This window comes from Zootoca vivipara, chromosome 13 (genome assembly GCF_963506605.1).
Source record: "Zootoca vivipara chromosome 13, rZooViv1.1, whole genome shotgun sequence".
Taxonomy (NCBI): domain Eukaryota; kingdom Metazoa; phylum Chordata; class Lepidosauria; order Squamata; family Lacertidae; genus Zootoca; species Zootoca vivipara.
Window position 1 is genome coordinate 50,002,423 of NC_083288.1, and position 26,373 is coordinate 50,028,795.

General features: G+C 46.6%; 3 protein-coding genes and 1 long non-coding RNA gene across 7 annotated transcripts in view; 2 read left to right on the top strand and 2 right to left on the bottom strand.

Annotated features, from left to right (window-relative positions):
* Positions 1 to 3,115, bottom strand: part of CHD3 (chromodomain helicase DNA binding protein 3) — a 59,635-nt gene extending 56,520 nt beyond the window's left edge. For 2 of the 3 annotated variants that reach the window (XM_035134441.2, XM_035134442.2), the window contains exon 1: positions 1,745 to 3,115. In XM_035134441.2, the coding sequence (XP_034990332.1) occupies positions 1,745 to 1,967 (223 nt within the window). In that variant the 5' untranslated portion in view covers positions 1,968 to 3,115. The remainder of the gene's footprint in view (positions 1 to 1,744) is intronic. The other variant, XM_035134440.2, reaches the window with a different exon arrangement.
* On the top strand, positions 1,165 to 8,408 carry LOC132593068 (uncharacterized). Its single transcript, XR_009558491.1, has 3 exons — positions 1,165 to 1,341; positions 3,661 to 3,857; positions 6,630 to 8,408. It is a non-coding gene; the product is annotated as an uncharacterized LOC132593068 (long non-coding RNA).
* Positions 8,409 to 12,138: 3,730 nt separating this feature from the next.
* LOC118095857 (cytochrome b5 domain-containing protein 1) lies at positions 12,139 to 20,353 on the bottom strand. Its single transcript, XM_060281893.1, has 4 exons — positions 20,171 to 20,353; positions 18,938 to 19,014; positions 17,795 to 18,013; positions 12,139 to 17,151 (listed from the first exon to the last, which is right to left on the bottom strand). Exons 1-4 carry the CDS (start codon positions 20,295 to 20,297, stop codon positions 16,921 to 16,923), a joined length of 654 nt encoding a protein of 217 aa, XP_060137876.1. The 5' UTR covers positions 20,298 to 20,353; the 3' UTR covers positions 12,139 to 16,920.
* Positions 20,354 to 20,482: 129 nt separating this feature from the next.
* On the top strand, positions 20,483 to 24,219 carry NAA38 (N-alpha-acetyltransferase 38, NatC auxiliary subunit). 2 transcript variants are annotated; one of them, XM_035135630.1, is made up of 4 exons: positions 20,483 to 20,576; positions 22,315 to 22,452; positions 23,113 to 23,296; positions 23,798 to 24,219. In XM_035135630.1, exons 2-4 carry the CDS (start codon positions 22,450 to 22,452, stop codon positions 23,944 to 23,946), a joined length of 336 nt encoding a protein of 111 aa, XP_034991521.1. In that variant the 5' UTR covers positions 20,483 to 20,576; positions 22,315 to 22,449; the 3' UTR covers positions 23,947 to 24,219. The 2 variants fall into 2 exon arrangements, with proteins under 2 accessions (XP_034991521.1, XP_034991518.1); XM_035135627.2 differs by lacking the exon at positions 22,315 to 22,452 and having other exon boundaries at positions 20,484 to 20,576.
* Positions 24,220 to 26,373: the final 2,154 nt, after the last annotated feature.

Sequence of the window (26,373 nt, forward strand, 5' to 3'; positions counted from 1 at the left end):
AAAAGACCCTGATGTTGGGAAAGATGGAGGGCACAAGGAGAAGGGGACGACAGAGGACGAGATGGTTGGACAGTGTTCTCAAAGCTACCAACATGAGTTTGACCAAACTGCGGGAGGCAGTGGAAGACAGGAGTGCCTGGCGTGCTCTGGTCCATGGGGTCACGAAGAGTCGGACACGACTAAACGACTAAACGACAACAACTATGAACAAACGGCCCCAAATCAATGAAACAACGGCCTTGTTCCAATAGGGTTTCACAGAAAGTGTCATGCCCCTGCAGTTTCTAAATCTTCATGCCAAGTACCTTTAGTCTGCCAAGCCCACTCCCTCAACGACACTGGCCCCACTACAAAGAGGCTCTGCCTCTCATAATCCCCAAACAGAGGCCTCTCCACTCCCTTCAGTCCTGTTGCCCTGCTGTCAGGCAGCCCTCTCTGCTCCTGTCAAAACTGGCATATGGCCACCAAGTAGCCAGCTGCTCCCATCACCTCTAGGGCACGCTTTTCTGACATGTGCTTCACCTCACATTCCCTACCCCCAAATCACCAGGCGTCCCCTCACCCCCACTTATCCGAAATGCATGGCCCTTTCAGCCACCTGTGCTGGGCTTACAACCCTTCCTGCCAACTGTGAGAATAAATACTCTCGGTGCATGTGTACACCCCCCCCCAAAAAAAAGTTGCGCTTGCCACAACTTCTCACCGCTCAGGCCCAAAGAAGACGAGTTTGGGGCTTATTCCCTCACACGACATTGGCATGGCTCCCATTCTCCAGAGATGGGGTGCCCACCCACTAACTCCCCCCCCTAAAAACAGGGGGATCAGGTAAAAAAAGCGGGGGCCCTTTTAACAACAATTAAGGGGAGCAATCTCTCTCTCTTTCCTTTATTTGTGCAAATGAGGGTGTGCTTGCAGATAACTCCCCCCCCCAAAAAAACCCTAAGTGAAGTCGACGGCGGGGAGAGACATGAGGGTGTTTACAAAACAAACCGCCCCTCCCCCCTATACACACACCCTGAGGAAAGCTGCGACGGGGTGTCAAATAACGGGGGGACAGGGCTCCCCAACAACTTTCAGAAAGCGTTGAATATTATTACTGTATTAAATAGTCCCCCCCAAAAAAAGCCCCGCTGGCCTCGCTCCCCCCCCCCCCCCCACGCGCTCTCCTCAGCCTCCTTCGAGGCAGACTGGAACTCTCGGCCCCTTGAGAGCTGCCCGCGCCGTTTGGCCGGCGGCCGGGGGGCGGGGGGGAGGGGCGGCTGGCTCGGACGTGGACCCCCGACCCCACCCCCCGCCATCGGAAGGTTCCCAAAAGCCGCCGGCTGGGGCAGTCCGCTCTGGGTGAGGCATTGCAGCGAAGGGCAACGGGCGAGGGGAGGAGAGGCTAAAAAGTGGGGGTGTGGAACTCCGGGTCCCTCAACATTCCAAAGCCGTTGGGCAGCGCGCGCGCGGAACGGCGGTTCGCCGGGGGGGGGGGCGGAGGAAGGCTCGGCGGCGGTTGGCGCGAGGAGGGCGGCGGGTTGGAACTCCCGGCCCCTCGGCGTTCGAAAGCCGTTGGTTGTTTACAAACAAGCTGCCCTCCCCTCCCCTCCCCTCCCCCCCCAAACCCACCGCCCTCCCGCCAGTTCCGAAAGCGGCGGGGCAGATTTCTTTTTGTGTTGTGTGGTGATTAATATAGCGCCGAATCTTTAGAGAGGTCAAATCAAAGGGGCGACCGGGAGTGGGGGGGAGGGGTGTTGTTTACCTGGAGGCGCCTCTGTCCCTTCAGCTGCCGCCGGCGTGGATGCTGTCGGTGTCAGTGGAGCAGCCTCCTCAGCCTGAACAGCAGGCGGGAATATGTCGCCTGGGCTGTTGTCCCCTGCTCCTTCTTCCTCCTCCTCTTCCTCCTCTTCGTCTTCGTCCCCCTCCACCTCAGACACCACCATCTCCTCCTCCTCTTCCTCGTCCTCCCTCAGAGGGGAAGCCATGGTGGTGCTGGAGGAGGGGGGTGGGGGAAACACAAGAGAAAAGCAGAAGGGGGGCAACCCCCCTTCCCTCTCTCCCTCACACACACAAAAAGCTCTCCCCTACTTCAGATCACCTCAGTTTAAAAAAAAGTCCCATGAATGAAAACAACTCTCCTTCTCTACAACTTTGTCCTTCCTTCAAATGTTTCCTCGACCCCCTTCTTTAAAAAATAAAATAAAAAATGAAGGGGGGAGTAAAGATATATTTAAATTCTGAGGGGGGAGTTCAGGATAATATTTTCCACAAGACCAAGAAACAAAAATGGCCGCCCTTAAATTATTTTTAAAACAGACCCCCCCAGGAGGTAAAAAATATATAGGGCCCCCCCTATATCAAAAAACAAAATGGCTGGCTTAATTTTAACCCCCTCTTCCTTAGGGTTAAAAAGATCTCCCCCCCCTTTCAAAAAAAAATCAGCTCCAAATTTAAGAGGGGAAAAAAGCATGCAATAAAACGAAAATGATAATAAAGATAAAGGCTTTTTCTTCTTGCTGTTATATTTTCTTTTCAATCTCCAAGATCTGTGATCATGAACAATATTTAGACATTCCTGGCACTGGGGGGAAACTGACAAGATTTCTGCATAAAACAAAGATGGCTGCTCTAAATTATTTCTTTTTTTCTTATGCTCTCCCCCCCACCTCCCTCAATAAAAATATTTTTTACAGGGAGGGGGGAAGAGAGAGAGAGAGAGAAAAGGTTGGATTAATCAGTACTCATGCTCAGTTATGACATCAGCATAAAATTGTTAAAGGTTAACTAGTTCCATACTAGTAAGACCATGACTTTTGTGTGTGTCTGTGTGCTTTACTAGCATAAGAGAAGAAGAAAAGAATAGGGGTGGTTTTTTTTCCTCCCCCCTTTTTTCTTCTTCTTCTTCTTCTAACTTTAAATACTTCAGAAGGGAGTGGTTTTTTTCTCTCCTTTTCCTCTAGGGCAAGAAAGGAAGAAGAAAAGAAAAACCCCACTGATTACTGCAATTCATTAAAATATTTTATCCATGCTCACAGAAGTGGATTTCACTGTTTTTCTAGATGAGTGCTGTTTTGTTTTTTAAGGCTTTTTTTTCTTCCAAACTTCTGTGTGGAAAGTCTATCCTAATAAATATATTTTGCTCCCTTAAACCCCCCCCCCCAAAAAAAATACCCTATCGTGTTTGCTCCACTGGGATAAATGAATTTAATATGAAAGTGTAGTTTTAGCAAATACCTTCATTACAAAGGTTGCCCCCTTCTCTCACCAAAACATTGGGGGGTTTTTTTTTTAGCTGATCTTGAAAATAATTATGGCCACAATCCAGCACTGAGTGTGGTACACTGAAGTCCCAAGAAAGTCGCTGGGCGTAAGGATGTATACCTCTCTTACGGATTGTAGCCCTTACTTTTCTCTCCCTGTTTTATAAATGGGAAAAGAATGCACCACTAAAGGGAAATTAATAAGTAAAATGGGGAAGCATTTTATAATAATTAAGAATGGCCATCACATTTTATTTTTGGACAAGCCTCATGCATCTTTGAATTTAAGACTTAAAATACAGTTTTGAAAAAGTTAGCTTTCCTTTTATTTGTGGCCTTTGATCTCAAACCCTCTAATAATAATGGAGGAACCAATAGGAAGTTTTAAAGGACTCAATTCTTTATTTTTTCAAACCAGGTGGCTCTGATCATCTCTCATTTTAGTGTCCGTTATATTGGAGCAAATGAGACTGTCCTGCCTGCACAAATAAGGCCTGCAAAATCTAGCTGTCCATGAGCCATTGCATATAGCAAGTTACCCCACAAAAAAGATGGGAGTTTGGAAGGGACATGATAGAAGTGGAGAACAAGCTGCAGTCACAATTCTGGTTACAGGTAGGTAGCCGTGTTGGTCTGGATCGAAGTAAAATAAAAAAATTCCTTCAGTAGCACCTTATCTGAAGAAGTGTGCATGCACACGAAAGCTCATACCAAAATAAAAACTTAGTTGGTCTTTAAGGTGCTACTGAAGGAATTTTTTTATTTTACTGCAGTCACAAGTAAGTCCCAAGTGAAGTGCAAATTTGCATATTGCAGGTCATTTACCCATGATAGGAAGTTACAGCTATTGAGGTATCTTCAGCCTACAATATCCTTGAACCCAACTAAACTGAATCCAAGTGTGTGTCAGAGTACTGACCCTACAAAGTGTAATGTTTTACTCACCAGAGTTGTCCTACCTGCATAAGGAAACTACAAAGAAAAATCAACTCTTTTGGGGGACAATTGGATAACTGCTTCTGCCCATTGGATCTGACATGGGAATTTTTAAAAAAACTTAAAAACATATTTTCCCCAACTTCAGTCTTACACTACACTAGCAATATACAAGTATAATGCTCGTATCACTTTAAAAATCAATTTCTAAAATAAACCACTTGGTTTCACACATCCCATTTTTTTGAGACACAAATCTCTGCTGATTTTTTTAAAAATATTATTTCACTGTCTTCATTACATTTTCATTTTTACAAATGATTCTGGGAAATTTTGGACCCGACCCACCCACTTCCAGATATTTAAGAGAAATTTTGAGGTCAAGATCCTGTTGCTGAATGAGGGACTTGCCAAAGGATTGTGTATAAACACAATGCTTACACAAACTGTTCCTGAGGCAATTCTCTTATTCGTGCAGTATCCATATACCCCCAAATACTTTAGTGGAGGCTTTTATGATGCTTGTTTTCAAAATACTTCAACTTTATTGACATTGAAATCGAATTGCAGGTGAATTCCCAGTAATTCTGAACTAGGCCTGGTAGCAAAGTTGATCAGCCTTCTAATCAATTTTGAAGAGAACAAGTTTTCTTCTCTGTATTTTGTTGGAAGTAAAAGAAAAAAGGAAAAAAGCGCATGAAATGGCACCTGAAAGAAAGTTGCACTGACCTCACAGTGGGACTTCTTTTCATGCAAGTGTGCTTGAAATCATGCAGTGTCACATCTGAATCACTCTCAGTGAAGGTAGTAGTATTGCGGTTGGTAGTACAGTACCTTATTTTAAATTCTTTGCAGGGCTAAACTTCATTTTTGGGGGAAGAATTGGAGGGCAATCACCGCTATTAAAACATGGCCGCTCTCCAGTGAAAGTGTTCAACTTAAACCTAAGCTTATTCCCCTGTAGACTAGTTACAAGCGTCCACAGAGAACTAACTGTGCCTGCAGGAGACACCGTTTGCCAAGTGAATGTTATCCCCCATGTGGCTTTTATATTTAACGCAACACCCTCTGAAGCCCTCCAGGAGCTTGGGCGCCAATCCCATTCACTCATGTTGAAACATTCGCCTGGCAATGCTGGAAGCCAATGCTCCGGGAAGAGCTTTGGAGGTTTCATGCTATCAAAACCTTTTTACATTAAAGTGGCATTTTTGATTCGTATACAGAGCATTTCTCTTCCTGGTGGGGACGAGAATGGATCAAGCGGTCCAGCATCACCTGAATTTAAAACTTGGAATTTCACTACATTGGTGCATTATATTGCCTGCTGGTTAAAAATGAAGCAACAAGAACAAAGTACAAATTTCCAAAGAGGGGGGGGGAATCCCTTTTGAATCTTGACCTGAGTTGTTTGTGGCTTGGTCCTCCTTGCTCAAGGGAACAGCATGAAAAGAGGAAAACATCCTTTTCCTTCTGTGTCTTCTCTGCCTTTGATGTTTTTTCACAGTGCAGTTAAGTGTCAGGAATCCTATCAAGGAACCTACAGCATGATACTAATAGGGGAAATGTAGCATTTATTTCAACAGCTCACACACACACACACACACACAATACACACAACTGCATCTTGTCTTTCAAGAGGGTCAAAGATGTGTTGCTCATTACCCCACAAGCCTGCTCTTCCCTCAAGGGAACTGCTGCTGTTTGGCTCGGGGGTGGGAAGAAATCTTTCAAGGCCTTTCCCCTGCTGATTACAATGTGACTGACGCAGACACACACTTCTGTGAAAGCCTGTGGAAACATGGGAATTACACACTTTGATTCAGAAAATCAGAGTGCTGGTGGCATCTGTTGCAAATTCATCCCCCTGACCTCGGGCAGTTTATTGACACCTTCCAGCATTCAGAAACCAAGAGCAAGTGCTCCCACCTCTTGGCAAAATCTTCAAATGTCTTAAGACTTCTGGCAAAATTATAACTGATTTTTTTTGGGGGGGGGTATTTGTTTTTCCATAATACGCATGTCTCTGCAACTAGTCCTAGGAATTTTGGCTCCCTAGGAAATGAGAATCACTGGAGGATTTCCAGGTCAGAGGTCACATTCTCTAGTGTTTCCTTCAACCACAGCTGTATGGTGTGTCTTCTTTTCCATCACAAGGCACTGGATTGTGGACAGCTTGAGCCGCCGCCCCCCCCCCCCCCAAAAATTTTTTACCAGATGAAAGGATGGCCAGTTTGAAATATGTTAAACGTTCATAAGAATTCACAACTGATTGGATGTAAGCATTAGCCATGCTGTTCATTTACAGTCAAGGATTTGTAATAGGCTCTGCAGAGCAGGGAGGGAGCCAGGCATTGTACAGCAGGCCAGCCTACTATTGATGGCTACTTTAGACCTCATGTAGCCAGTCATTTTATTTATTTTACTAAATCTACATCCTGTCTTTCCTCCAAGGAGCTAAAGGTTGGCCTAGAATGGTTATCCTCACAACAACCTGCTGGCACCTGTCTGTCTTGGGAGACAATGGAAGAGTGCGCCTTTGAGAGTGAAGTCAAGCCGTTAGTTACAGCACCTGCTGTGGCTGTGGAGACTGCTGTGGGAGAGACATGTTTTGTTGCAGCTGCGGCAGATGAAGAGGTCCAGTTTCACTGTTACAGATACACCATGGCATTTCTTCTCTCTGCACTCCTCCCAGTGTTAATTTCTCCTGAGGTTGTGTTTCCACAGCAGTGACCTGAATGATTGTCTCCAGGTGCTGTGGTCATCTGCAAGGGATCCCCACATTGTGGGGGTGCGGTTGCCAGCCTTCATATGGTCTGCCAACAGGCTTGGTGTCTGAAGACAGCTCCCCATAGAGCACATCCTTTGGGATCCTACCATCTTCCACCACCAAGCCAGCATAGAAGTTGCTGAGACAGGAGCATGAACATACTGGGAATGTGGGTGTGGGAGAGCACATCCTTGTTTGAGACTATGTCCTGCCATGGGACACCCAAATTCTTCCTGATGCAGCACATGTGGAAAGCATTGAGATGTCGCTCCTGGCAGGTGTAAGTTGCCCATGACTCACAACAACCATGTGAGGTAGGCTAGACTGAGAGGCGGGTGGTGAAAGGCTAAAGGGCATCAAGCAAGCTTCATGGCTGAACAGAGATTTGAACCTGGTCTCTAACCAGTACAGTGGTGCCTCGCAAGACGAATTTAATTCGTTCTGTGAGTCAATTTGTTTTGCGAAAAATTCGTCTTGCGGATCCCATAGGAATGCATTGAATTATTTATTTATTTATTTATTGCCCATAGGAACGCATTAATTGAATTTCAATGCATTCCTATGGGAAACCGCGATTCGCTAGATGAATTTTTCACAAAACGAATTAGTCTTGCAAGGCAACCTCTGATCGCAAAAACCATTCATCTAGCGAAAAATTCGTCTAGCATGGCATTCATCTAGCGAGGTACCACTGTATATCACATAGCCTCATTCTCCACCTCATACCACAGAAGCTTAAACAGTGGCTGTCACTAAGCATTAACCATTTGATGGCTGATTTGAGGCAACACTGGAAGCTGTATGCTGGCTCCTTTGGCCAATAATGCGAGATGCGCGCCGCAACCCCAGAGTCAGTCACAACTGGACCTAATGGTCAGGGGGTACCTTTACCTTTATCTTTGAGGCAACACTATAATGTCAAATATATCAAAGACAAAGTAGAGAATTCAACACCAGTGTCTAATCATGCAATGGTTTATGACAGACAAGGGAGGAGAAAGTCATAGGGACAAGTTTTTGTTCTTGTTTTTTTTGAGGATGAACATGTGGAAGGAGAGAGCATGTGTTCCTTTTTAAAAAATAAGCATGTCCTGCCTTTGTCGTACAATAATGCAACAGTGTAATAAATCTCAGTTAAAATATTACAAATATTTTTTTAAGTGCAACCCCTTGCATGTTCACTCAGAAATAAGATCTTGACTTACTGCCCAGTTTTTTGCTTACAGAATTTTTATCCAGCTCTTCAGGCAAAAAAGGGGGGGCTCTCAGTGTGTCTTATGGATCACTAAAAAGAAAAGAAAACCAAACTGTCCCTGCCACCAGGATTGCAATATAAAAAGACACAACACAAACGGGAAATGAATTGGGAGGGAGGAGGAAATAAGCCTAGTGAGGTACACACTCGTAATTACAAGTTATTTTAATGACCATATGGGATGCAAAAGTTCTAATAGAGCAGGGGCCAAAATGTGCTGGTCTCACAGCTGTGCCGATGGAATTAAAAATGAAATGAAAAATTAAACTTAAAAATTAAAGGCTAAGCCTGATGGGAATTGCAGTCCAAAACATCTGGAGGGCACCAGGTTGGCCAAGGCTGCAGTATAGGATTGCAGCATAAAGGTTGCCAGACAGCAGATAAAATCTACCAGGAAAGTATTGCTCCACCAGGCCTCTGCCAAACTCTCTGAGAAAGGTCATGTCTTTGCAATGCAGCAGAAGGGCAGCAGTGATGGAGCCAAACAGGCCTCTTTCGGCCAGGATTCCACAACTGTGGGTCCACAACCAGGTAGCAGTGCAGGGAGAGACAAAAGCACTGCAAGTGCAGAAGGAAAAAGGGAAAATCAGGCACCATGGGCCAAGAGCAGCTGTTCCTTTCGGCGGAGAGTGGGCAGGGTTCCCTTCTCACAGACATGACAGTGGTCGCAAGTCCATCTGTTCTCTATACAAGTCAGAGCCTCCCTGAGGTTATGGGACCTGCCAGCACCACACCACAAGAGAATGGCCAACCTTCAAGTCTCACATCATAATCCCCACTTGCAGAGAGGGATTATCCTTTTCCCCTTCTGCTGCAGCTACCAGGGACAGCATCCATCCAAGGAGGCAGAGAGAAAGGAAAGCTGGCCTGATGTGACAGCCTGGGGCCTTGTTGGCTTGGCATGGGAGTAGACAGATGCACATTACCCCTGCCACAGCTGGGGAGGAAGCTTGATGCCATCCCCCTAGGAGGGACAGAGGGAGGAATGTGAGGTATGTTCCCAATGAGGCAGCTGCAAATGTGGACAGAGAGCAGTTAGGAATGGAGGAAGCTGCTTTATACAGAGGCAAGCCATTGACCCACCTAGATTAGTATCATTTGCACCAAGGGCAGCTAACCTCTAGCTCTCCAGATGTTGCCTGAAGAGTTTTGGCATATGGCCCTGTGGATTGTGTAATGACAGAGCTTGTAATTTGCTGGCTCTTCCTTAATGTTAATTGTCCATTGGCAATTTGACGACTTGCCCTGGAGTCACATGAACTGGCCAGTTCCTTAGGCCTTGAGCATCAGTTCTAAAGGAGGGTCTTAGCAGCACCCCTGAATAAAGCTTTTTAATAAAGTTACTCCTCATTCTCAATCTTGGTGTCTGTTGCTGGAGCAAAGCAAGAAATATTACAGACTGCAAGGCCCAACAGGAACATGACCACAGCCACATTTCCCTCTGTTCCCCTCTTCCAATTTACTTCCATCTCCAGGGCCCACCCTTGTGATATCCCTAGGAGCTGCCCTGTGATATAACCAGGGGTGTCCCTCCCTGACATCACTGGGGGCCACCACTAGGTTTCAGGTTTGGACCCGGAAATCTCAGGGTCTGGGATACTTCGACCAGGCAACCTACACACACACAGCTTGCAAACCCTGCTTCCCTTCCTCTCATATAAAGTGTGATAAATGGGAAGCAAGATGGATGCAGGAGAGCATCAGGAGAACTGTAGGTGGAGCCAAAAGGAGAGGAAAAGGCAGCCAAAGAGACTCAAGAGAAAACATCCCTCCCACCAAAGGTGCCAACTTGAATAAAATATTGGAGCGGAGCAGATAAGCCCCAACCTGCAAAACTGATCACAAGACACACCGTTTAAATGGCAATGTCCATCAACTTTGGGGTGGGCATCCCCCTCAAATATTTTCTTGGGGCTGAAGGGGCCTCAGCCCCTAGGAGTTAGCTCCTATGCCTCCCACCCACCCTGACTTGCCACCCCGAGAGGACTCCTGGATCAGAGTTGCCGCTCTCAACTCTCAGCTCATACATTTGCTGTTACGACTCCAGGAAGTTAGGTGTAAGAGCAACTGCAGCAAATACTTTCAGGCTTATTACCAGCAGACCAGGTGTGCCTCGGGGGGGTTGTATACCTGAAGGAGCATCTCCATCCCCATTGTTCAACCCGGACACCAAGGTCCAGCTCCAAGGGCCTTCTGGCGGTTCCCTCTCTGCGAGAAGCCAAGTTACAGGGAACCAGGCAGAGGGCCTTCTTGGTAATGGCCACCCAGCAGATGTCAAAGAAATAAACAACTATATAACATTTAGAAGACATCTGAAGGCAGCCCTGTTTAGGGAAGTTTTTACTGACTGATGTTTTAATGTAGTATTTTTAATCTTTTTGGAAGCCGCCCAGAGTGGCTGGGGGAACCCAGCCAGATGGGCGGGGTAGAAATAATAGTAAAAAATCATCATCATCATCATCATCATTAAGGTTTCCTGGCCTGGGATGCACCTTTCCAGAACCATCACTGCACTCGAGTGTTGCTGCTCCAAGCACGCCAGCTTGTTTGTGTATATACTGTATAATGCTTTTTGTTTGTTTTCATTTTGGCACAGGCACCACATGCAGGGGCAGTTTTTGAAGATTGTGGGGAGAGAGACTGGATATATTACCATAAGGAGCAGTGGGGAAACGTTGCAGGAAGAAGCTCAGCCAGGTGAGGAGCACGCAAGGTGCCTATTGGGAAAGACAGCTGGAGTCCTGAGGCCAGCTGGTGTAACACTGTGCAAAATCCAAGATTAGTTTCCTTCCTGTTATCTTTCCTATAACCTCTCCTTTCCGACACCTGTCAGTCTTTGGTTCATCCTCCCTTGCAAATTGGTTCATCCTCCCTTGCAAACCCATGGTTTTCCTTTTAATACCCCCAACATATTCTAAATGATAAAATCAACTTCCCAAAGGAAACTCCAAAATGTGAAACTTCCCTCTGTATTCTGTGCCGTATTTTTGTGTCCAATGCTATTTTCTTACAGTAAGGGGTGGGGTGGGGGAGGTTGCTCTGTTTTACTCCCCCTCCCCCCCCCCGCCCGGGTTGTATGTCATTGTATTTATATATCTAAATATCTGGATGGATTTGCAAGTTCCTGTTTCCTGGTTTCTAAGTGAAATGTATTGTTGTGAACATCTTAGGGTGGCAACAGGAGAAAGGCTTTTGAAAACACACTACAAGAATTTAATCAGTCTTCAGAGGGATGGAGATCCCAATCATAAATACGTACATCATATGAAAGGAAGCTGCAATGATAGCAGTAGAACCTGCTTCTGCATAATGTATTTGAGGTTGGTGTGTTTAATGTTTATTTGGCTCAAAGTACACTTTAAATTATTCTGGCTCGGTATGCAAATTTCTAAGGAAACAGTCTTTTCTTTATTTCAAAAAAAATTACACACCGCTTGATTGTAAAAAAAACCCTCAATGCGGTTTACAAAAAGAATAAAACAGTAAAATTATTGGTTAAAACCATTGAAAACAACTATTTAAAACATTTAAATCAGTGCTAAACTGAAAATATATCAACATTCAATGTATCTGGGTAGGCCTTTCTAACAAAAAATGTTTTTAGCAGGGGGGGAAAAGAGTACAATGAAGGCACCTGACTGATGGCGATTGGCAGGAAGTTCCAAATTGGGCGTGCTACCACACTAAAAGATCCATTTCTTACAGATGTGAAACAAATATTGTGTGGCACCTGTAACAGTGCCAGTTCTGCTGATCCAAGCAGTCGTGTAGACATAGAATGTGATCTCACAGGTAAACTGGTCCCAAGTTGTTTGGGGCTTTATATACTACTAGCTGGCCCTGCCACGTGTTGCTGTGGCTAATCCCTGTGCCTGTCCCCACCCTGTGCCGTTCCATGACGTATCCCACCCCCTCTTCCCCCCACCCCCCCGGCTCATCCCAGTGACTGGTCCCACCATGTCCTGACCTATCCCGTCCCCTCCTCTCCCCAACCCCCACCCAGGCGAGTCAGTACCTCCATTCGGCCTAGTCTGTAAAGGCTTCGGCCTAGTACGGTATGTAAACGAGAGCCAAGGTGCTGTTGAGAAGGAAGGTTTTATAGGTGCAGTACCAGCGTAGCCACCACTAGAGGACGCTGGTTTGCAACCTGGTTATTTTCCCAGAATGCATTTTCGTCTGAGTGGTGTGTTTTGAAACATGGGGTTTGGGGTTTTTACGTGGCACAGGCGTGACATCTGTCTTTGAAAAAGGTATGGGCTTGCTCTCATATTCGCATGCAGCATTGTGTCAAACTTTGAACGCAATCGGTCAAGCGGTTTTGGTGAAACGTGGATACTAACGGACATGGCCAGTTTACATTTTTATATACTGTATATAGATTAGTAACACCTTGAGCTTTGCCATGTAGCAATTTGGCAGCTGGTGAATTCCTTACATTCCTTTTGTGCTAAGCATAGGAATCATCTATGGTTCTTCCTATACATTCTGAAGGAAATCAGCCCTAAGTGCTCACTGGAAGGTCAGATCCTGAAGCTCAGGCTCCAATACTTTGGCCACGTCATGAGAAGAAAACGCTCCCTGGAAAAGACCCTGATGTTGGGAAAGATGGAGGGCACTAGGAGAAGGGGACGACAGAGGACGAGATGGTTGGATAGTGTTCTCGAAGCTACCAACATGAGTCTGACCAAACTGCAGGAGGCAGTGGAAGACAGGAGTGCCTGGTGTTCTCTGGTCCATGGGGTCACAATGAGTCGGACACGACCAAACGATTAAACAACAACAAAAGAACAACATGGTTCTTCCATTTCTGAGTCCTGCAGCACTAAGCGAGTCTGAGCATAGCATTCCCAAGTATCTGAGACTGGGTAGGCTGTGCCCTTTATTTTATTTATTTATTTATTTCAATTTATTTTTATTATTTTAAAAAACATCTAATAAAAACAAAACACAACAAATAACAAAAACCAATAAACACTAAAAACAACAACAAAAATACAAAATTTCTTAAACTTAACTGTGCCCTTTAGAAGCTAAGAGGCTGGGTTTGCTTTTTCGATAGCCTCCCCTGAGTTCTGTCATGCTCTTCTTCTAAAGCAACTCTCTCCCAGCAACTCACACACTCAAAGCACCACCATCACTTTGCCTACAGACACAGGTTAGCAAGCAGGGAGCCCAGCTGTTACTGTCTCTCCCACCAAAGCAATTATCACACAAGTGCACTCACTGGAGGGGTTATGGCTCACCACAGGCCTCCCTGATCCCCTGAGTCTAGCTTGACTCGGCTCTAAGCATTTCCTTTTCTGCCGCACTGGATGTCCCCGCATGATCCACAGATGTTCTTACCCCCATATTCCGGGACTGGTGTTTGATATTTCCTTTTCTCTCTGTGTGTGTTCCATCCAGATCTCAACAATTTGCTAAGAACTATTTTTTGATTAGCAACCTCAACGCAGCATGCTTGAACAGCAAAAGCACATAAAGGGAGAGGGATGTCCAGAGTGGCTGCTTCCAAAAGAAGAGTCATCTCCTTCAGAGGTCTGACAAACAGTACTTCAGAAGCAACATAACACCTTCTTGACTAGAAGAAGCACTTAGGGGACCTGGATGAGCTGGGAATTCTTTTAGCAATTATGTGTATTTTAAATTCTGTCTTTTCAAAGCTGAAGAACTGTCTCTTTTTAAAAAGTTAAATAAATTGAGACTTATTTTCTATATGAGAGAAAAGAAACAAAAATTGTGTTGCTTGGTGGCAATCATGGAGGCATTGGAAAGGGAGAAAAATCATACTCTCAGCTGGGAGAAGGGTCACTATCTTCCCAACTTCTATATATGAAAAATAGTGGACATTCTGGGAACAGAAATCATTTTTCCATTAGCACATGTGAATACAGATTTAGCTTCTCTACAAATACAGGTTTATTTTGTATCTGCGGGATGACAAAGCAGATTTCTCCTGCAATCCTAAAGATCAGGCAGCGTGTGTTCCACGGAGACTTTCTTCTGTGTAAACACATATAGGATTGTGCTGTCTGTGTATGAATTCTGAGCTTGAAAGAGGAGAATTTTGGCCATTTACCCCAACTAATGCAGCAGTATTAGAAGATGCTGGAATTCTAACTGGTCTCCTTTTTGTGCCATAATAAAGGTATTGCTTCTACGTTAGCCTTGCCAACCTGCTACCCTCCAGATGTTTTGGACTACAATTCCCATCAATCTTAGCTAGCACATTCTGGCTGGGGCCGATGGAAGCTGCAGCCCAAAACATGTGGAGGCAAAGACTACTGCAGAGTCTGTGTTTTATTTATTACATTGTTATCATGCTTGTCCTCCAGGGAGCTCAATGTGACTTTACATGGTTCTTCTCCTACCACCTTCACAACAACCCTGTGGTGTAGGTTAGGTTGAGCTAAAACAATTGACCCAAGGTCACCCTGAGCGTCATGGCTGGGTGGGGATTTGAGCCCAGGACTCCCCAGATTCTCAACAGCCAGAGGATGACCCAACAAGCCCTCCCCATCTCACAAATGCAAACAAACCCCACTGCAGACAACCACAGACAACCAGCCACACCCTGCCCACCAATACCTCTCACTACCAAGGAAATTCAATAGACAAATAGAAAGAGAACCTACCCAGTGGACATTGGCACAAAACGCCACACATGCACTATACAAAAGAATATAAACCTCACCACCACCCCCTCCTCTCCCCCCTCTTCTTCCCCATCACTAATGTCGCATAACAAATGTAACTGATTTGTAAGGAAGACTGTACAACCTGAGAAAAAGAGACAAGGCATGTATTTTTGTAAACCAAGAAAATCTTTAACAAAAACATTTTTTTTAAAAAAAAAACCACCAGCCAGAGGATGTTAGTAGGCTTAATAACAAAGTTTGAATTTCAAAAGGCTCTGGGGAAAGGCGAGCGGGAGTGAGTGTGTCCTGCTCCAAATGAGAAGCAGTGCTTCTCCCATTGGCTATGACCCTGCAGAATAATCAACCACTGAATGTTAGAGTCATTATTCTATATTTAAAACCATTTCAAGGGTTGCGGTACAGACCTCAAAATGGCTGCTTGATGAGCCACTGCTGACATCTAGTGGATACGTCCTAAACTGCTTACATATTATAAGGCTCCTAACTCTAGGGTGGATGCAACCCAAGGTTGGTGAAATCCTTTTCCAGGAGTCCATTCATGTAAAATTATCATTTCTTGGTACACCTTCATTTCCAGCAAATACCAAACTGGCCCAAGAGTGCCCTTGTACAGGCCTCATACTGGATCAACAAGCCCATGTTGACTCTCATGTTCTCGTTTCTCCTCAATATTAGCACTGTGTCTTGTTTGTACAAAAGGCTTTTATTTTTCTGTGGCACCTCCTACCCAGAAAGTTTTCCTGAAATACAGGAGCTTCATCATCTTGAGTCTAGAGTGAATTTTCACAAACGCCATTTTCCATCTCTGTTGCTGACTTCTGGGTAACCAGTTGCAAGGCGGGCCAAGAGGAAACGCCTTCCTGATCAATGGAGGAAAAGCAGGGTGTGGCCTCTTTGCGAACACAGAATCTGGGGGTGTTCTTCTGGCTGAGAAACACATTTACTGAAGCTCTCACAGATTCATTCAAAAGGTTTTTTAGCAGAGGAAGGGCAACAACCTGGCTGTCCCCAAATGTAGACTCCTTACACTATTCACCCTCCTCCCAGGGTTCTTTCCTCAGTATCCCAGGTATCTCTCCCATCTGAGTAATTAGCAGCCTTAATGAGTTGTAAGGAAATGTGTGTGCTATGCAAAAATCACAATGTGGGAAAATCTGTGAAGCCAGGCAATGCCTCTCCGTAGCTGCATCTTTATTTCGGACATTGTGATGTAACGCTATATCGAGATGTTTAGTTGGTGATATACTAAGATGCTGAAAACCAGATATCGCCCAGCCCTAGACGGGACCTGGGAGCCCAGGGTTCAAATCCCAACTCAACCAGGAAGCTCACACGAGTGACTTTGGGCCAGTCCCTGACATTTAGTCTAGCCTACCTCACAGGGTTATTGTGAGGATAAAATGGGGAGGGGAAAGCCATGTATGCTACCTGGGGCACTCTGGAGGAAAGGTGGAGCATAAATCAAATAAATGAATATATTTTGGAACTATCAAAATCAGGCAAGCGCCTAAATTGGAGTTGTAGAGTTGGAAGGGACCCCCAAGGGTCATCTAGTCCAGCCCCTGCAATGCAGGACTCTCAATTAAAGCATCCATGCCAGATGGTCATCCAACTTCTGCTTAAAAAAACCTCAAAAGAAGGAGAGTCCACCACCTCCTGAGGGAGACCATTCTTCTGTTGAAGAAGCTCTTACTGTCAGAAAGTTCTTCCTGGTGTTGAGTTCGAATTTCATTTTTTGCAACTTGAATCAATTGGTTCAAGTCCTACCCTCTGGAGCAGGAGAAAACAAGCTTTCTTCATCTTCCATGTGACACAGCCCCTTGAGAAGATGGAGGAAGCTTGTTTCTCCCTGCTGTTCTGGTTTAACCAAGTGTTCTGTATCTTACGATTTTAGAATTTTACAGCGTTTGAAAGGTTTTATTGGACATGATGCATTTTTTTAAATGAGTTGGTGGCTTATAAATATTCTTATAAATAAGCAAGCTAGATGAGGGGCTGCTGGGGTGGGGGTGGGGGGCAGCATGGCTGGAGATGGGACCAGTTCCTTCTCCATTTTGGGGTTACCTAGAACTCAGTGAGGTCATCGTTGAAGTAGAGCAGGATGGCTGGGGTGAAGGCATCAGCGTCCATGTAGAGATTGTAGAACTCCTCGTCCTCATCTGGAATGTTGTTCTGCTGCAGGTTCTTATCCATGTCTAGGTTGACGCGTTCATATTTCCATGTGTAGCTGGCCGCATGGGCGTTGAAGGGCAAGTACCGCCGAAGGATCTCCCACATGGATTCCTCGGAACAAACCTGCAGAGAGCACCATGTTACATCCTCGGTCCAGTTTACCTGAAGGAGCGTCTCCTCCCCCATCGTTCTGCCCGGACACTGAGGTCCAGCGCCGAGGGCCTTCTGGCGGTTCCCTCGCTACGAGAAGCTAAGTTACAGGGAACCAGGCAGAGGGCCTTCTCGGTAGTGGCACCCGCCCTGTGGAACACCCTCCCACCAGAGGTCAAAGAGAACAACAATTACCAGACCTTTAGAAGGCATCTCAAGGCAGCCCTGTTTAGGGAAGCTTTTAATGTTTGATGGATTTCTGTATTTTAATGTTTTGTTGGAAGCCGCCCAGAGTGGCTGGGGGAACCCGGCCAGATGGGCGGGGTATAAATAATAAATTATTATTATTATTATTATTATTATTATTATTATTATTATTATTATTATTATCATCCATGGGTGGAATCACAGGAGGTCCAAATGCGTCTGAAAACCAAGTGGTTCCCTTCAGCCTCCACATCCTGGGGAGGCGGAGACAAGCCAGGCAGAATCGAGGTCCACAACATTGTCCCATCAGAGGAACATTAGCAAAGGAAGAGGGGCAATTGCCAACAATATCTTGGGTGTTTTTTTTATTTCTTAAATTTTACCTTTCCGAAGGTGGGGCAGGACTCACCTCAAGGGTATGTTCCTGAGAGGTCAGAGTGTTGATGATCCGTATGCGTCTGGTTTTGGCAGACAAGATGCCCACCTCGTAGTTGTTATCTCTCCACCAGGGCTTGCCAAAGTCATTGGCCCAGTCTGTACGAGGCAGAGGAGGTGGGATGTGCACAAAGCGACCTTGTGGGGTGTAGTACTTGAGGCATCCTGTTAGAGGGTTAATGTGTGTCTGTATCTGGAAGGAGGGAATTCACGGCCTTTCTCAGTTAAGAGGGGAGTGGCTTCAAATAAGTCTTTCTTTGGTAAATTTTTATCCCACCATTGCTGCCAAACCCTGTGACAGCAAGTTGCAGCCATCCCATATACAGTACAGCATAAACCAGGAGCAGGAAAAAAGATCACTTAAAACAACCAATATAAATTTCATACTGAAAAACCTTTAAAAATGTGGGCAGTTCCAGAATTTACATCATGTAAATGCCAGGGAAAACAGATACATTGTAAGTTGGCACCAAAAGGAAAGTACCAATATGTTACTACATAATGTGCCATTCCTGGATGGGAAACCTCAAGAAACACCTCTTCTAAAGATCTTTACAAATGGGACAGGTTGATACATGGAGATAAGAGGATTCCACATGCATGACAAACAGAAAATGGGATTCCAGAAACAATTTATTTGGCATTTGCAGTGATGGAAATGTTTGCTCCTTTTTTCTCTGCCTTTCAAGACCTAACATAGAGTATTTCAAATGTATTCTGCTTGGGACAGCAAGTCAAGGAAATTGTTAACAAACTAATAATGATACAAATGCCTTTTAAGTGTGTTTGTGGGAAGGGAAGGGGGTATTGGTTTGTTGTTCTTTCTTTTATCATGTATTGTATTGTGCAATTATATTGTATTGCATTATAATGTTTTATCACAAATTTTTATATTACATGTTTATGTATACTGCCCTGAGATCTGTGAATGAAGGGCAGTATACCAATTTTAAACAACAACAACAACAACAGTAATAAATGGCCAGCAACACTCTTATGGAGAAAAGCATCAACATTCTGTAAGAGTAAAACTAAACTCTAATTTTCCAAGAGTTTTCCACTCAGGCAAGATCTTTGCCCTAAGTTGCCCTGAGCGCCAAGAGCTGCAGGTACTCACGTCTTTGGTTTTGGGGTTGAACCAGTGGGTAATGTCTTTCCCCGCTGCTTCTAGGATAGGCTTCAATAAGATATCACCTGAACAGGCAGAGAATATAGATAAGGCATACATATGAAGCTTGCCCATCCTTAAGTCACACCAGTGCTCTAGCTAGCCTCATATTATCTTGTTTGACTGGTATTCTTCACAGTCTCCAAAAGAGAGGAGTCTTTCCCATCAGGAGCAGGGAGCCCCTTTTTTTAGCCAAAGGAGCACGCTCCCTTGTGGCAAACCTCGAGTGTCATAGGTCAGTGATGAATAGGGCCAGAGGCAAAAGTGAGTGGCATAATGCATGTGTACGTACATCCACACACCCACACATCCAGGGAAGGAAGAGGCAGAGCCATAGCAGGTGCGGGGGCTAGCTTGGTTATTTTGCCCTCGGTGAAGCCTCTAGAAGGGCACCAATGAGGCTCCCTGCTTGTATGTGTGTGTACACAAATGGGGGAGGGGAGGTGCCAATCTGGATCTTTGACCTGGGTGAAATAAAGCCTAGTTTTTGCCCCTGGGAAGAGGCTTTGTTGGAGTTCAAGGACACGTTCCAGCCAGGCAAAAGTGCTCAAGGAGGGTCAAGGGGGGGAGAATTCCAAGGGCCAAATATTCCAAGGGCCTTGAGGACCACATTTGCCTCCCAAGGCCTGAGGTCGCCCACCACTGGAGAGGACCTTGTAAAAATGTGCTCTACCACCAAGCTATTTTCCAAATTAGGGAAAAGCAAAAAATAAAACAGGACACATTTGGGATCTCAACACAGGAGGGAGGAGGGGGTGAGGAAAAGCAGGCCACAAGGCCTGTGAATGCGATGCAGCAGCAGGTGCGTGGAAAAACAACTCACACCATGAACGTACGTAAGAGAAGAGTCCTCCTGCTGGATCAGGCACGCTAGCCAAGCACCCTCTTTCCCAGTAGTGGCCCAAACGAGAGGCCCTCCTGGGGAAGGCAGCAGCCCCACCGCCCTCGTGGCGTCCCGTGAGGTTTGCCTGGAGAAGGTAGACTGCCACTGAACATGGAGGTTCCCTTTTAGCCCTCGTGGCCGGCAGACCCTGGATTTGCCACCCCCGAGGGATGTCTTCTGTTGTGCATTCAGCATTCCCTCCGACTCACCCGCCCCCCCCCCTCAATTTCTTGGGTGGGGAAATCTGCCGGCTGCCTTTAGGGCCCCCATAGGGAAGAGGGAGAGGCTGCGTGCGTTACCCTTGTGGGCCTCGGCCAGGGGGCTGAGGTCATAGACCCGCCCCATGTAGGAGACCCAGAGGTCCCAGGGCCGGTTGTGCACCTCCACCTCCTTCGGGGTGTAATAGCGCGGCCGGTAAACGTCCATTGCCGGGAGGAGCGAGAGGAAGAGGAGTAGGCCGCGTCCGCCGCTACCATGGCAACCGCCCCGCGAAGCCCCCGCAGCGCCTGACGGGAAAGGCGGAGGGAGGAGCGGACCTCGTGCAGAGCGTGCTGGGAGCCGAGGGGCGGGGGAGCCAAGCGGCCTGCTGGGAGCTGTAGTCCCTCTGCCGGCGGGAGGGTCAAGATGGCGGCCACTGCTCTTCCAGAGCCGTTGCAGCAGCAGAGGGGAGAGGAGAATGGCTGCGGAAACAGTCCTAGTCCTGGGGTGAGGAGCCCAGGGGGGAGGCCTACAGATAGGAGAAAGGGGGAGGACATAATGGGGTGGGTGTTTAAACAGGGGAGGAGAAGGAGGCACCCTGGGGATAGAAAGAGTGAGTACTGTACATGGGATGGGATGGGAAGGGAGTAATTGGGAGTTGGGGTATAATAAGACACCCCCCAAAATAACAAATTTAGGCTGGAAGGGCCTAGTATGGTGCGGTGGTTAAGTGTTTTCTTTGTGGCGGGCGATAGGAGATGGGAGGGACCAGGGTTCAAATCCCCCCTCACTAGGTGGCCATTTTTATGTATGTATTTCATTGCAATTTTATGCCACATTTTCCTCCATGCAGCTCAAGGTCCGCCTCTCGGCCCGCCCTACCTCACAAGGCTCTTGTGGGGATTAAATGAAGAGGGGGTCAGGCAAATAAATCAAAATTGGGGGGGGGGAGAGGCCACTGGTTACCGTCGGGGTGGAAGGATAATATGTATTTATTATGAGTGGCTCTTGAGCTCGAATATTGCATCCTAATTTCCCTCGGGGGCATCTGGTTGAGAACAGGATGCTGGACTACAGGTGAAACTCGGGAAATTAGAATATCGTCGAAAAGTGCATTTATTTCAGTAACGCAACTTATTATTTTTATTTTTATTTTTACAAATGTTTTCTTTTGGAAATTCTACAGTAATAAAACAAATAGTTACAATTATACAAAAATAAACAAAAATAAACATCGCTATTACGTTTCATTAATTACATTCCATTTATACCGGTAATTGACCCGCCTAACTACAAATAAAGGCTTGACATAACTTGCTTTGCATGTCATGCATCTATCTCATATATTGGTTTCCCCTTTTAAGTTGTGTTACTGAAATAAATGCACTTTTCAATGATATTCTAATTTTCCGAGTTTCACCTATAGATGGGCCACTGGCCTGATCCAGCATTCTCTCCTTATGTTCTTATGAATGTGGGTAGCCTTTGTTGGCTTGAACATTGGCCCTGCCGGCTGCTCACACAGTTTTCCTGTTCTGGAGTGAACCCTTTTTTGGTTTTCATCAGTACCCTCTCAACTGTTTTGTAAATCTTTTATGGTTGGATTTGGAGAAGATGCCCTCTTTTCTACTCTGTAACAAATCTTATTGATTGTGAATAGTGAAAGGAACTTATAATAAAATATTCTTGGTTGGCAACTAATCCACAATATGTAGCTTTGTGAGCAGAGACCACGAAAGAAGCATCTCCATCAAACACTAGATAGAGGGTGAGCGAACAGGTTAAGGCCTCGGTCCAGTATACCTGAAGGAGCGTCTCCTCCCCCATCGTTCTGCCCGGACACTGAGATCTAGCGCCGAGGGCCTTCTGGCGGTTCCCTCGCTACGAGAAGCCAAGTTACAGGGAACCAGGCAGAGGGCCTTCTCGGTAGTGGCACCCACCCTGTGGAATGCCCTCCCACCAGAGGTCAAAGAGAATAACAATTACCAGACCTTTAGAAGGCATCTCAAGGCAGCCCTGCTCAGAGAAGCCTTTAATGTTTGATGGATTTCTGTATTTTAATGTTTTGTTGGAAGCCGCCCAGAGTGGCTGGGGGAACCCGGCCAGATGGGCGGGGTATAAATAATAAATTATTATTATTATTATTATTATTATTATTATTATTATTATTATTAAGGCTCTACATAAATTGCTGTGTGTGTGTTTTGTTGGCAAATAAAATAAGCAAATTGTTTGTTGTTCATAGGAGTGAACATGACACCTGTTTCATGAAAATTCTAACACCGCCTCTATCACTTCTCAGCTGAGTTACCATTCTAGGTAACTGGTGCAATATTAACACACTTGACTGTCAATGATGTAAGCCGGGGATAAGAAGGAAATGGTAATGCAATAATAACAATAGCAACAACAATAATAATAACGATCCAGCTTTCTCCCCCAGACCTAGACTCAAGGCAGCTTACAAAAATTAAGACCACAAGGATAAAATATGAAAAGCTAGAAACAATGACAGTGTTTTAAAAGTAATTAAACTATAATAGAATCAAGACAATATTTTAAAGGTTCATTAAAATTCACATAGTAAAAACAGCACAGCACTATTAAAAGCTCTTTCCTTAAAAAACAGTTCCCCAAAAGCCTGTTGGAATAAAATGATCTTCACGTAGCAAAGAGGGAGCTGGTCCAAAATCCAAAAGAGGGAGCTCCAAAATCCGGAAGGAGCCTCTTATAGCAAAGGCCCTCTTATAGCTAATTTAAAAGCCCTGTGTAGATGAACCTCCACCACAGGGCATGAACAGATCCTGAGATATTAAAACACCACCACCACAAATTTGCATTCTAGAGCCTACCCAAGAAAGACTTCCCCAGGCATTGCCCATATGCCACCATGAGGACTAGAGGCTTGGTCTCTCTCTGGAAAGTGAAAAAGCAGGACATGGGAGTGGGAGGGAAAGGTACCCCCAATGCATTTCTTCCTATGAAGTATTAGGGAAAGATCCCTCTGGCCTGCGAAGACTAATCCTTTGAACGTTTCTGCCAGGACTCAGGTGAGGAAAAAGCTGACACGCCCTACCTACATGCCCGCCGGAAGCTGGAGAACCTCCTCAACAAGAGCATGCGCATCCGAATGACAGATGGGCGGACCCTCGTGGGCTGCTTCCTGTGCACGGACCGAGACTGCAATGTGATTCTTGGCTCCGCCCAGGAGTATCTCAAGCCCACAGGTTAGTGCTCACCTGGGGTCTCCACCGTCGTTCCACCATCTCTCTTTCTTTGTTTATTCATTTCCTGTTTAATGCTTTCCACATGTTTTTGCTTGTAAACGGATTGTGGCTATTGAGGAAAAACTGATGCAATAGCGGAGTGAAACAGAAAAAAAAGATTTAAGTACTAATAGCGAAGAATTAGGCTGGGGGCAAGAGAGGGTTGGTGGGGCTTAGCCGCTCTCCTGGCGAGACAGAATTTCAAGGGGGTTCTTGAAGGGGAGAGGGGCGTGTGCCTGGGGGATGGAAGCCCCTGTGTTCTTTGGAGGGAGCCTTTATAAGCGCCAGGGAGATGAGGACAGCCTTTGCCAACCTGGGGCCCTCCAGGCGCTTGGAACTACAACTCCCATCGGTGCCAGCCAGCACCTTGGGAGCTGCAGCCCCAAACCTCTGGAGGGCCCAAGGCTGGATTAGGAGCAGACGGGACCCTCCTTCTCACCCTCTCCCTCCTTTGCTCTGCAGACTCCTTCTCCGCCGGAGAGCCCAGAGTCTTGGGTCTGGCCATGGTTCCAGGACATCACATTGTCTCCATCGAGGTGGAGCTGGAGAGCCTGGCCTCCTTGCAGTACCTCCGATGCACCGGCAGAGGGCAGCAGGCCTCCAACGTTTGACCAAACTGAGGGGGTGGGGAATGCGGGGAAGGGACACAGGCCCCAGTTTGCTGCAGGGCAAGAGACGTTTCTCCTCCCTTCCCGGCTAGACCCCGGTTTTCCCTAGGCCGTTGCCAGGGAAGGAAGCTTTCCTGCCAAAGCTGGACTGGACCAGTGCATGCACCGTGGAACAGGACACGCCCCCTTCTCCAGGACTTGGAAAGGGGTGGACTTCATGTTTGCGTTTGTCAAATGTTTGCTAAATCTGGAAAAGAATCCCATTGCTGTTCTGAATTATTGTGGGTTTGTTTTCTTGTAACGCTTGGACGTTGGGTGGGCCATGTGAAGACCTTGGCTGCTACCTCTATGGCCTGCTGAATCCTGGGAAGTTTTGTTCGGTCATCCCCACTGATGATGATAGAATCGTAGAGTTGGAAGAGACCGCAAGGGCCATCCAGTCCAACCCCCTGCCAAGCAGGAAACACCATCAAAGCATTCTTGACATATGCCTGTCAAGCCTCTGCTGAAAGACCTCCAAAGAAGGAGACTCCACCACACTCCTTGGCAGCAAATTCCACTGCCAAACAGCTCTTACTGTCAGGAAGTTCTTCCTAATTAATGTTTAGGTGGAATCTTCTTTCTCTTCCAACTCTACAGTTCTCTGATTTGCAATGTGGGAGCAGGGGGAGAGAGCTTAAGCAGCACAGGAACAGATGCCCATCACGTATTTTCATCTCAACATGGAAAACTAGCAGAGGCTCCAATGAGATTTCAAAATACAGCGGTGCCTCGGCTTACGAATTTAATCTGTTCCGAAGGCACCTTCGTAGGTCGAAAAATCCGTAAGTCGAAAAGCGCCATTGGGAACGTGATTTCCCATAGGAATGCATTGGAAACGGAAAAATTCGTAAGTCGAAAAAACCCTATCTAAACCTGCCGCGGTTTCCGTTCGGATGTTGAGAAATTCGTAAGCGTGCAGCCATTTGCCCCTTTTGTAAGTTGCAAAATTCGGTTGTCAAGTCGTTCGTAAGTTGAGGTACCACTGCTTACCAGCTTACATACAGTGCCTAGGTATGGGGTTTCACCACCACCACTTTGAAAGCAAAAGCACAGAACTCACCAGTGTAGTGAACAGCAGGGGCAAAGCCCACCCCAAAATGGCAACAAATACCGTGTTTCTCATATTATAAGTCATGTCTTATAATCTTTTTTTCTCAAGAAAATAAGCCTATGGCTTATTTTCGGGGGTGTCTTATTTTTTTTTAAAAAAAATTACAGTATGGTACCTCCCCTGTCCGGCGCCCGGAACTGGCTGCTGCTGCGCTGCTGGGCGCGTTGTCGGCGCTTCAGCAGGGCACGCTGCTGGGTCCTGCCGGGTCGGGGCTTCACGCGGCGCGCACTGAGGCTCTTGCTGCGTCCCGCCACCGGGTTGGGGCTTGGAGCAGCGCCAAGTGCCAACCCAGCGGCGGGACCTGCAGCGCGCGCGCGACAGGAAGAGGAGGGACCAGCGAGTGGCAGCCGCGGCGGCCAATGAAGGCTCGGCCGGGTGTTTTTTGTCGTTGTTGCTGTGTCCCGCTGCGTCCCTCTTCTTCCTGTCGCGGCTCGGCGCCCGGAACTGGCTGCTGCTGCGCGCGTTGTCGGCGCTTCAGCAGGGCACGCTGCTGGGTCCTGCCGGGTCGGGGCTCCACGCAGCGCGCGCTGAGGCTCTTGCCGGGTCTCGCCGCCGGGTCGGGGCTCGGAGCAGCGCGCGCTGCGGCTCTTGCTGTGTCCTGCCGCCGGGTCGGGGCTTGGAGCAGCACGCACTGCGGCTCTTGCCAGTCCCGCCGCCGGTTCAGTGCTTGGCGCGGTGCATGCTGCTGGACATTTTGGAGGGGCAGCAGCAGCCGGTTGCGGGCACTGACAGGCATCTTCCTCTTCCATGGCGCCATCCAGACCTGCTCCCACCACTACGGCTTATTTTTGGGGTATGTCTTATATTTCTTCAAGTCAGGAAAATCCTGCCATGGCTTATTTTGTAGGGATGACTTAAAATATGAGAAACACGGTAGAACATTAAATTTTACAAAGAAGTCCCTAGGAAAAGTGCATTTCAGCTGCTATAAGCTCATTTTCAAGAGGGCTGTCGAATAATAGCAGCCATGGTTATTTCTTTGTTGTTGTTTTAAAAAAACACCATTTGAACAAGGGGAAAAAAGCCTTTTGTAACTTGCATGACTTATTTGCAAGATTCTGCCTTTGTTAGACGCCAGGGTGATAGAGCACTGAATCCACTAGCCCTTGGCAACTGAACTCTGCCTTCAGCTTCTGAAAATTTCTTGTATGTATTCTCCACCCCACACGCCGCCAATATTCTTTCAAACCATGAGGGCTAGAAACAGGAATAGCACCGTCGCTGCAGGCGGAGCTCAGCCGTCGAGACTGCATTCGTTTGTGGGGTGGACTGCAGAA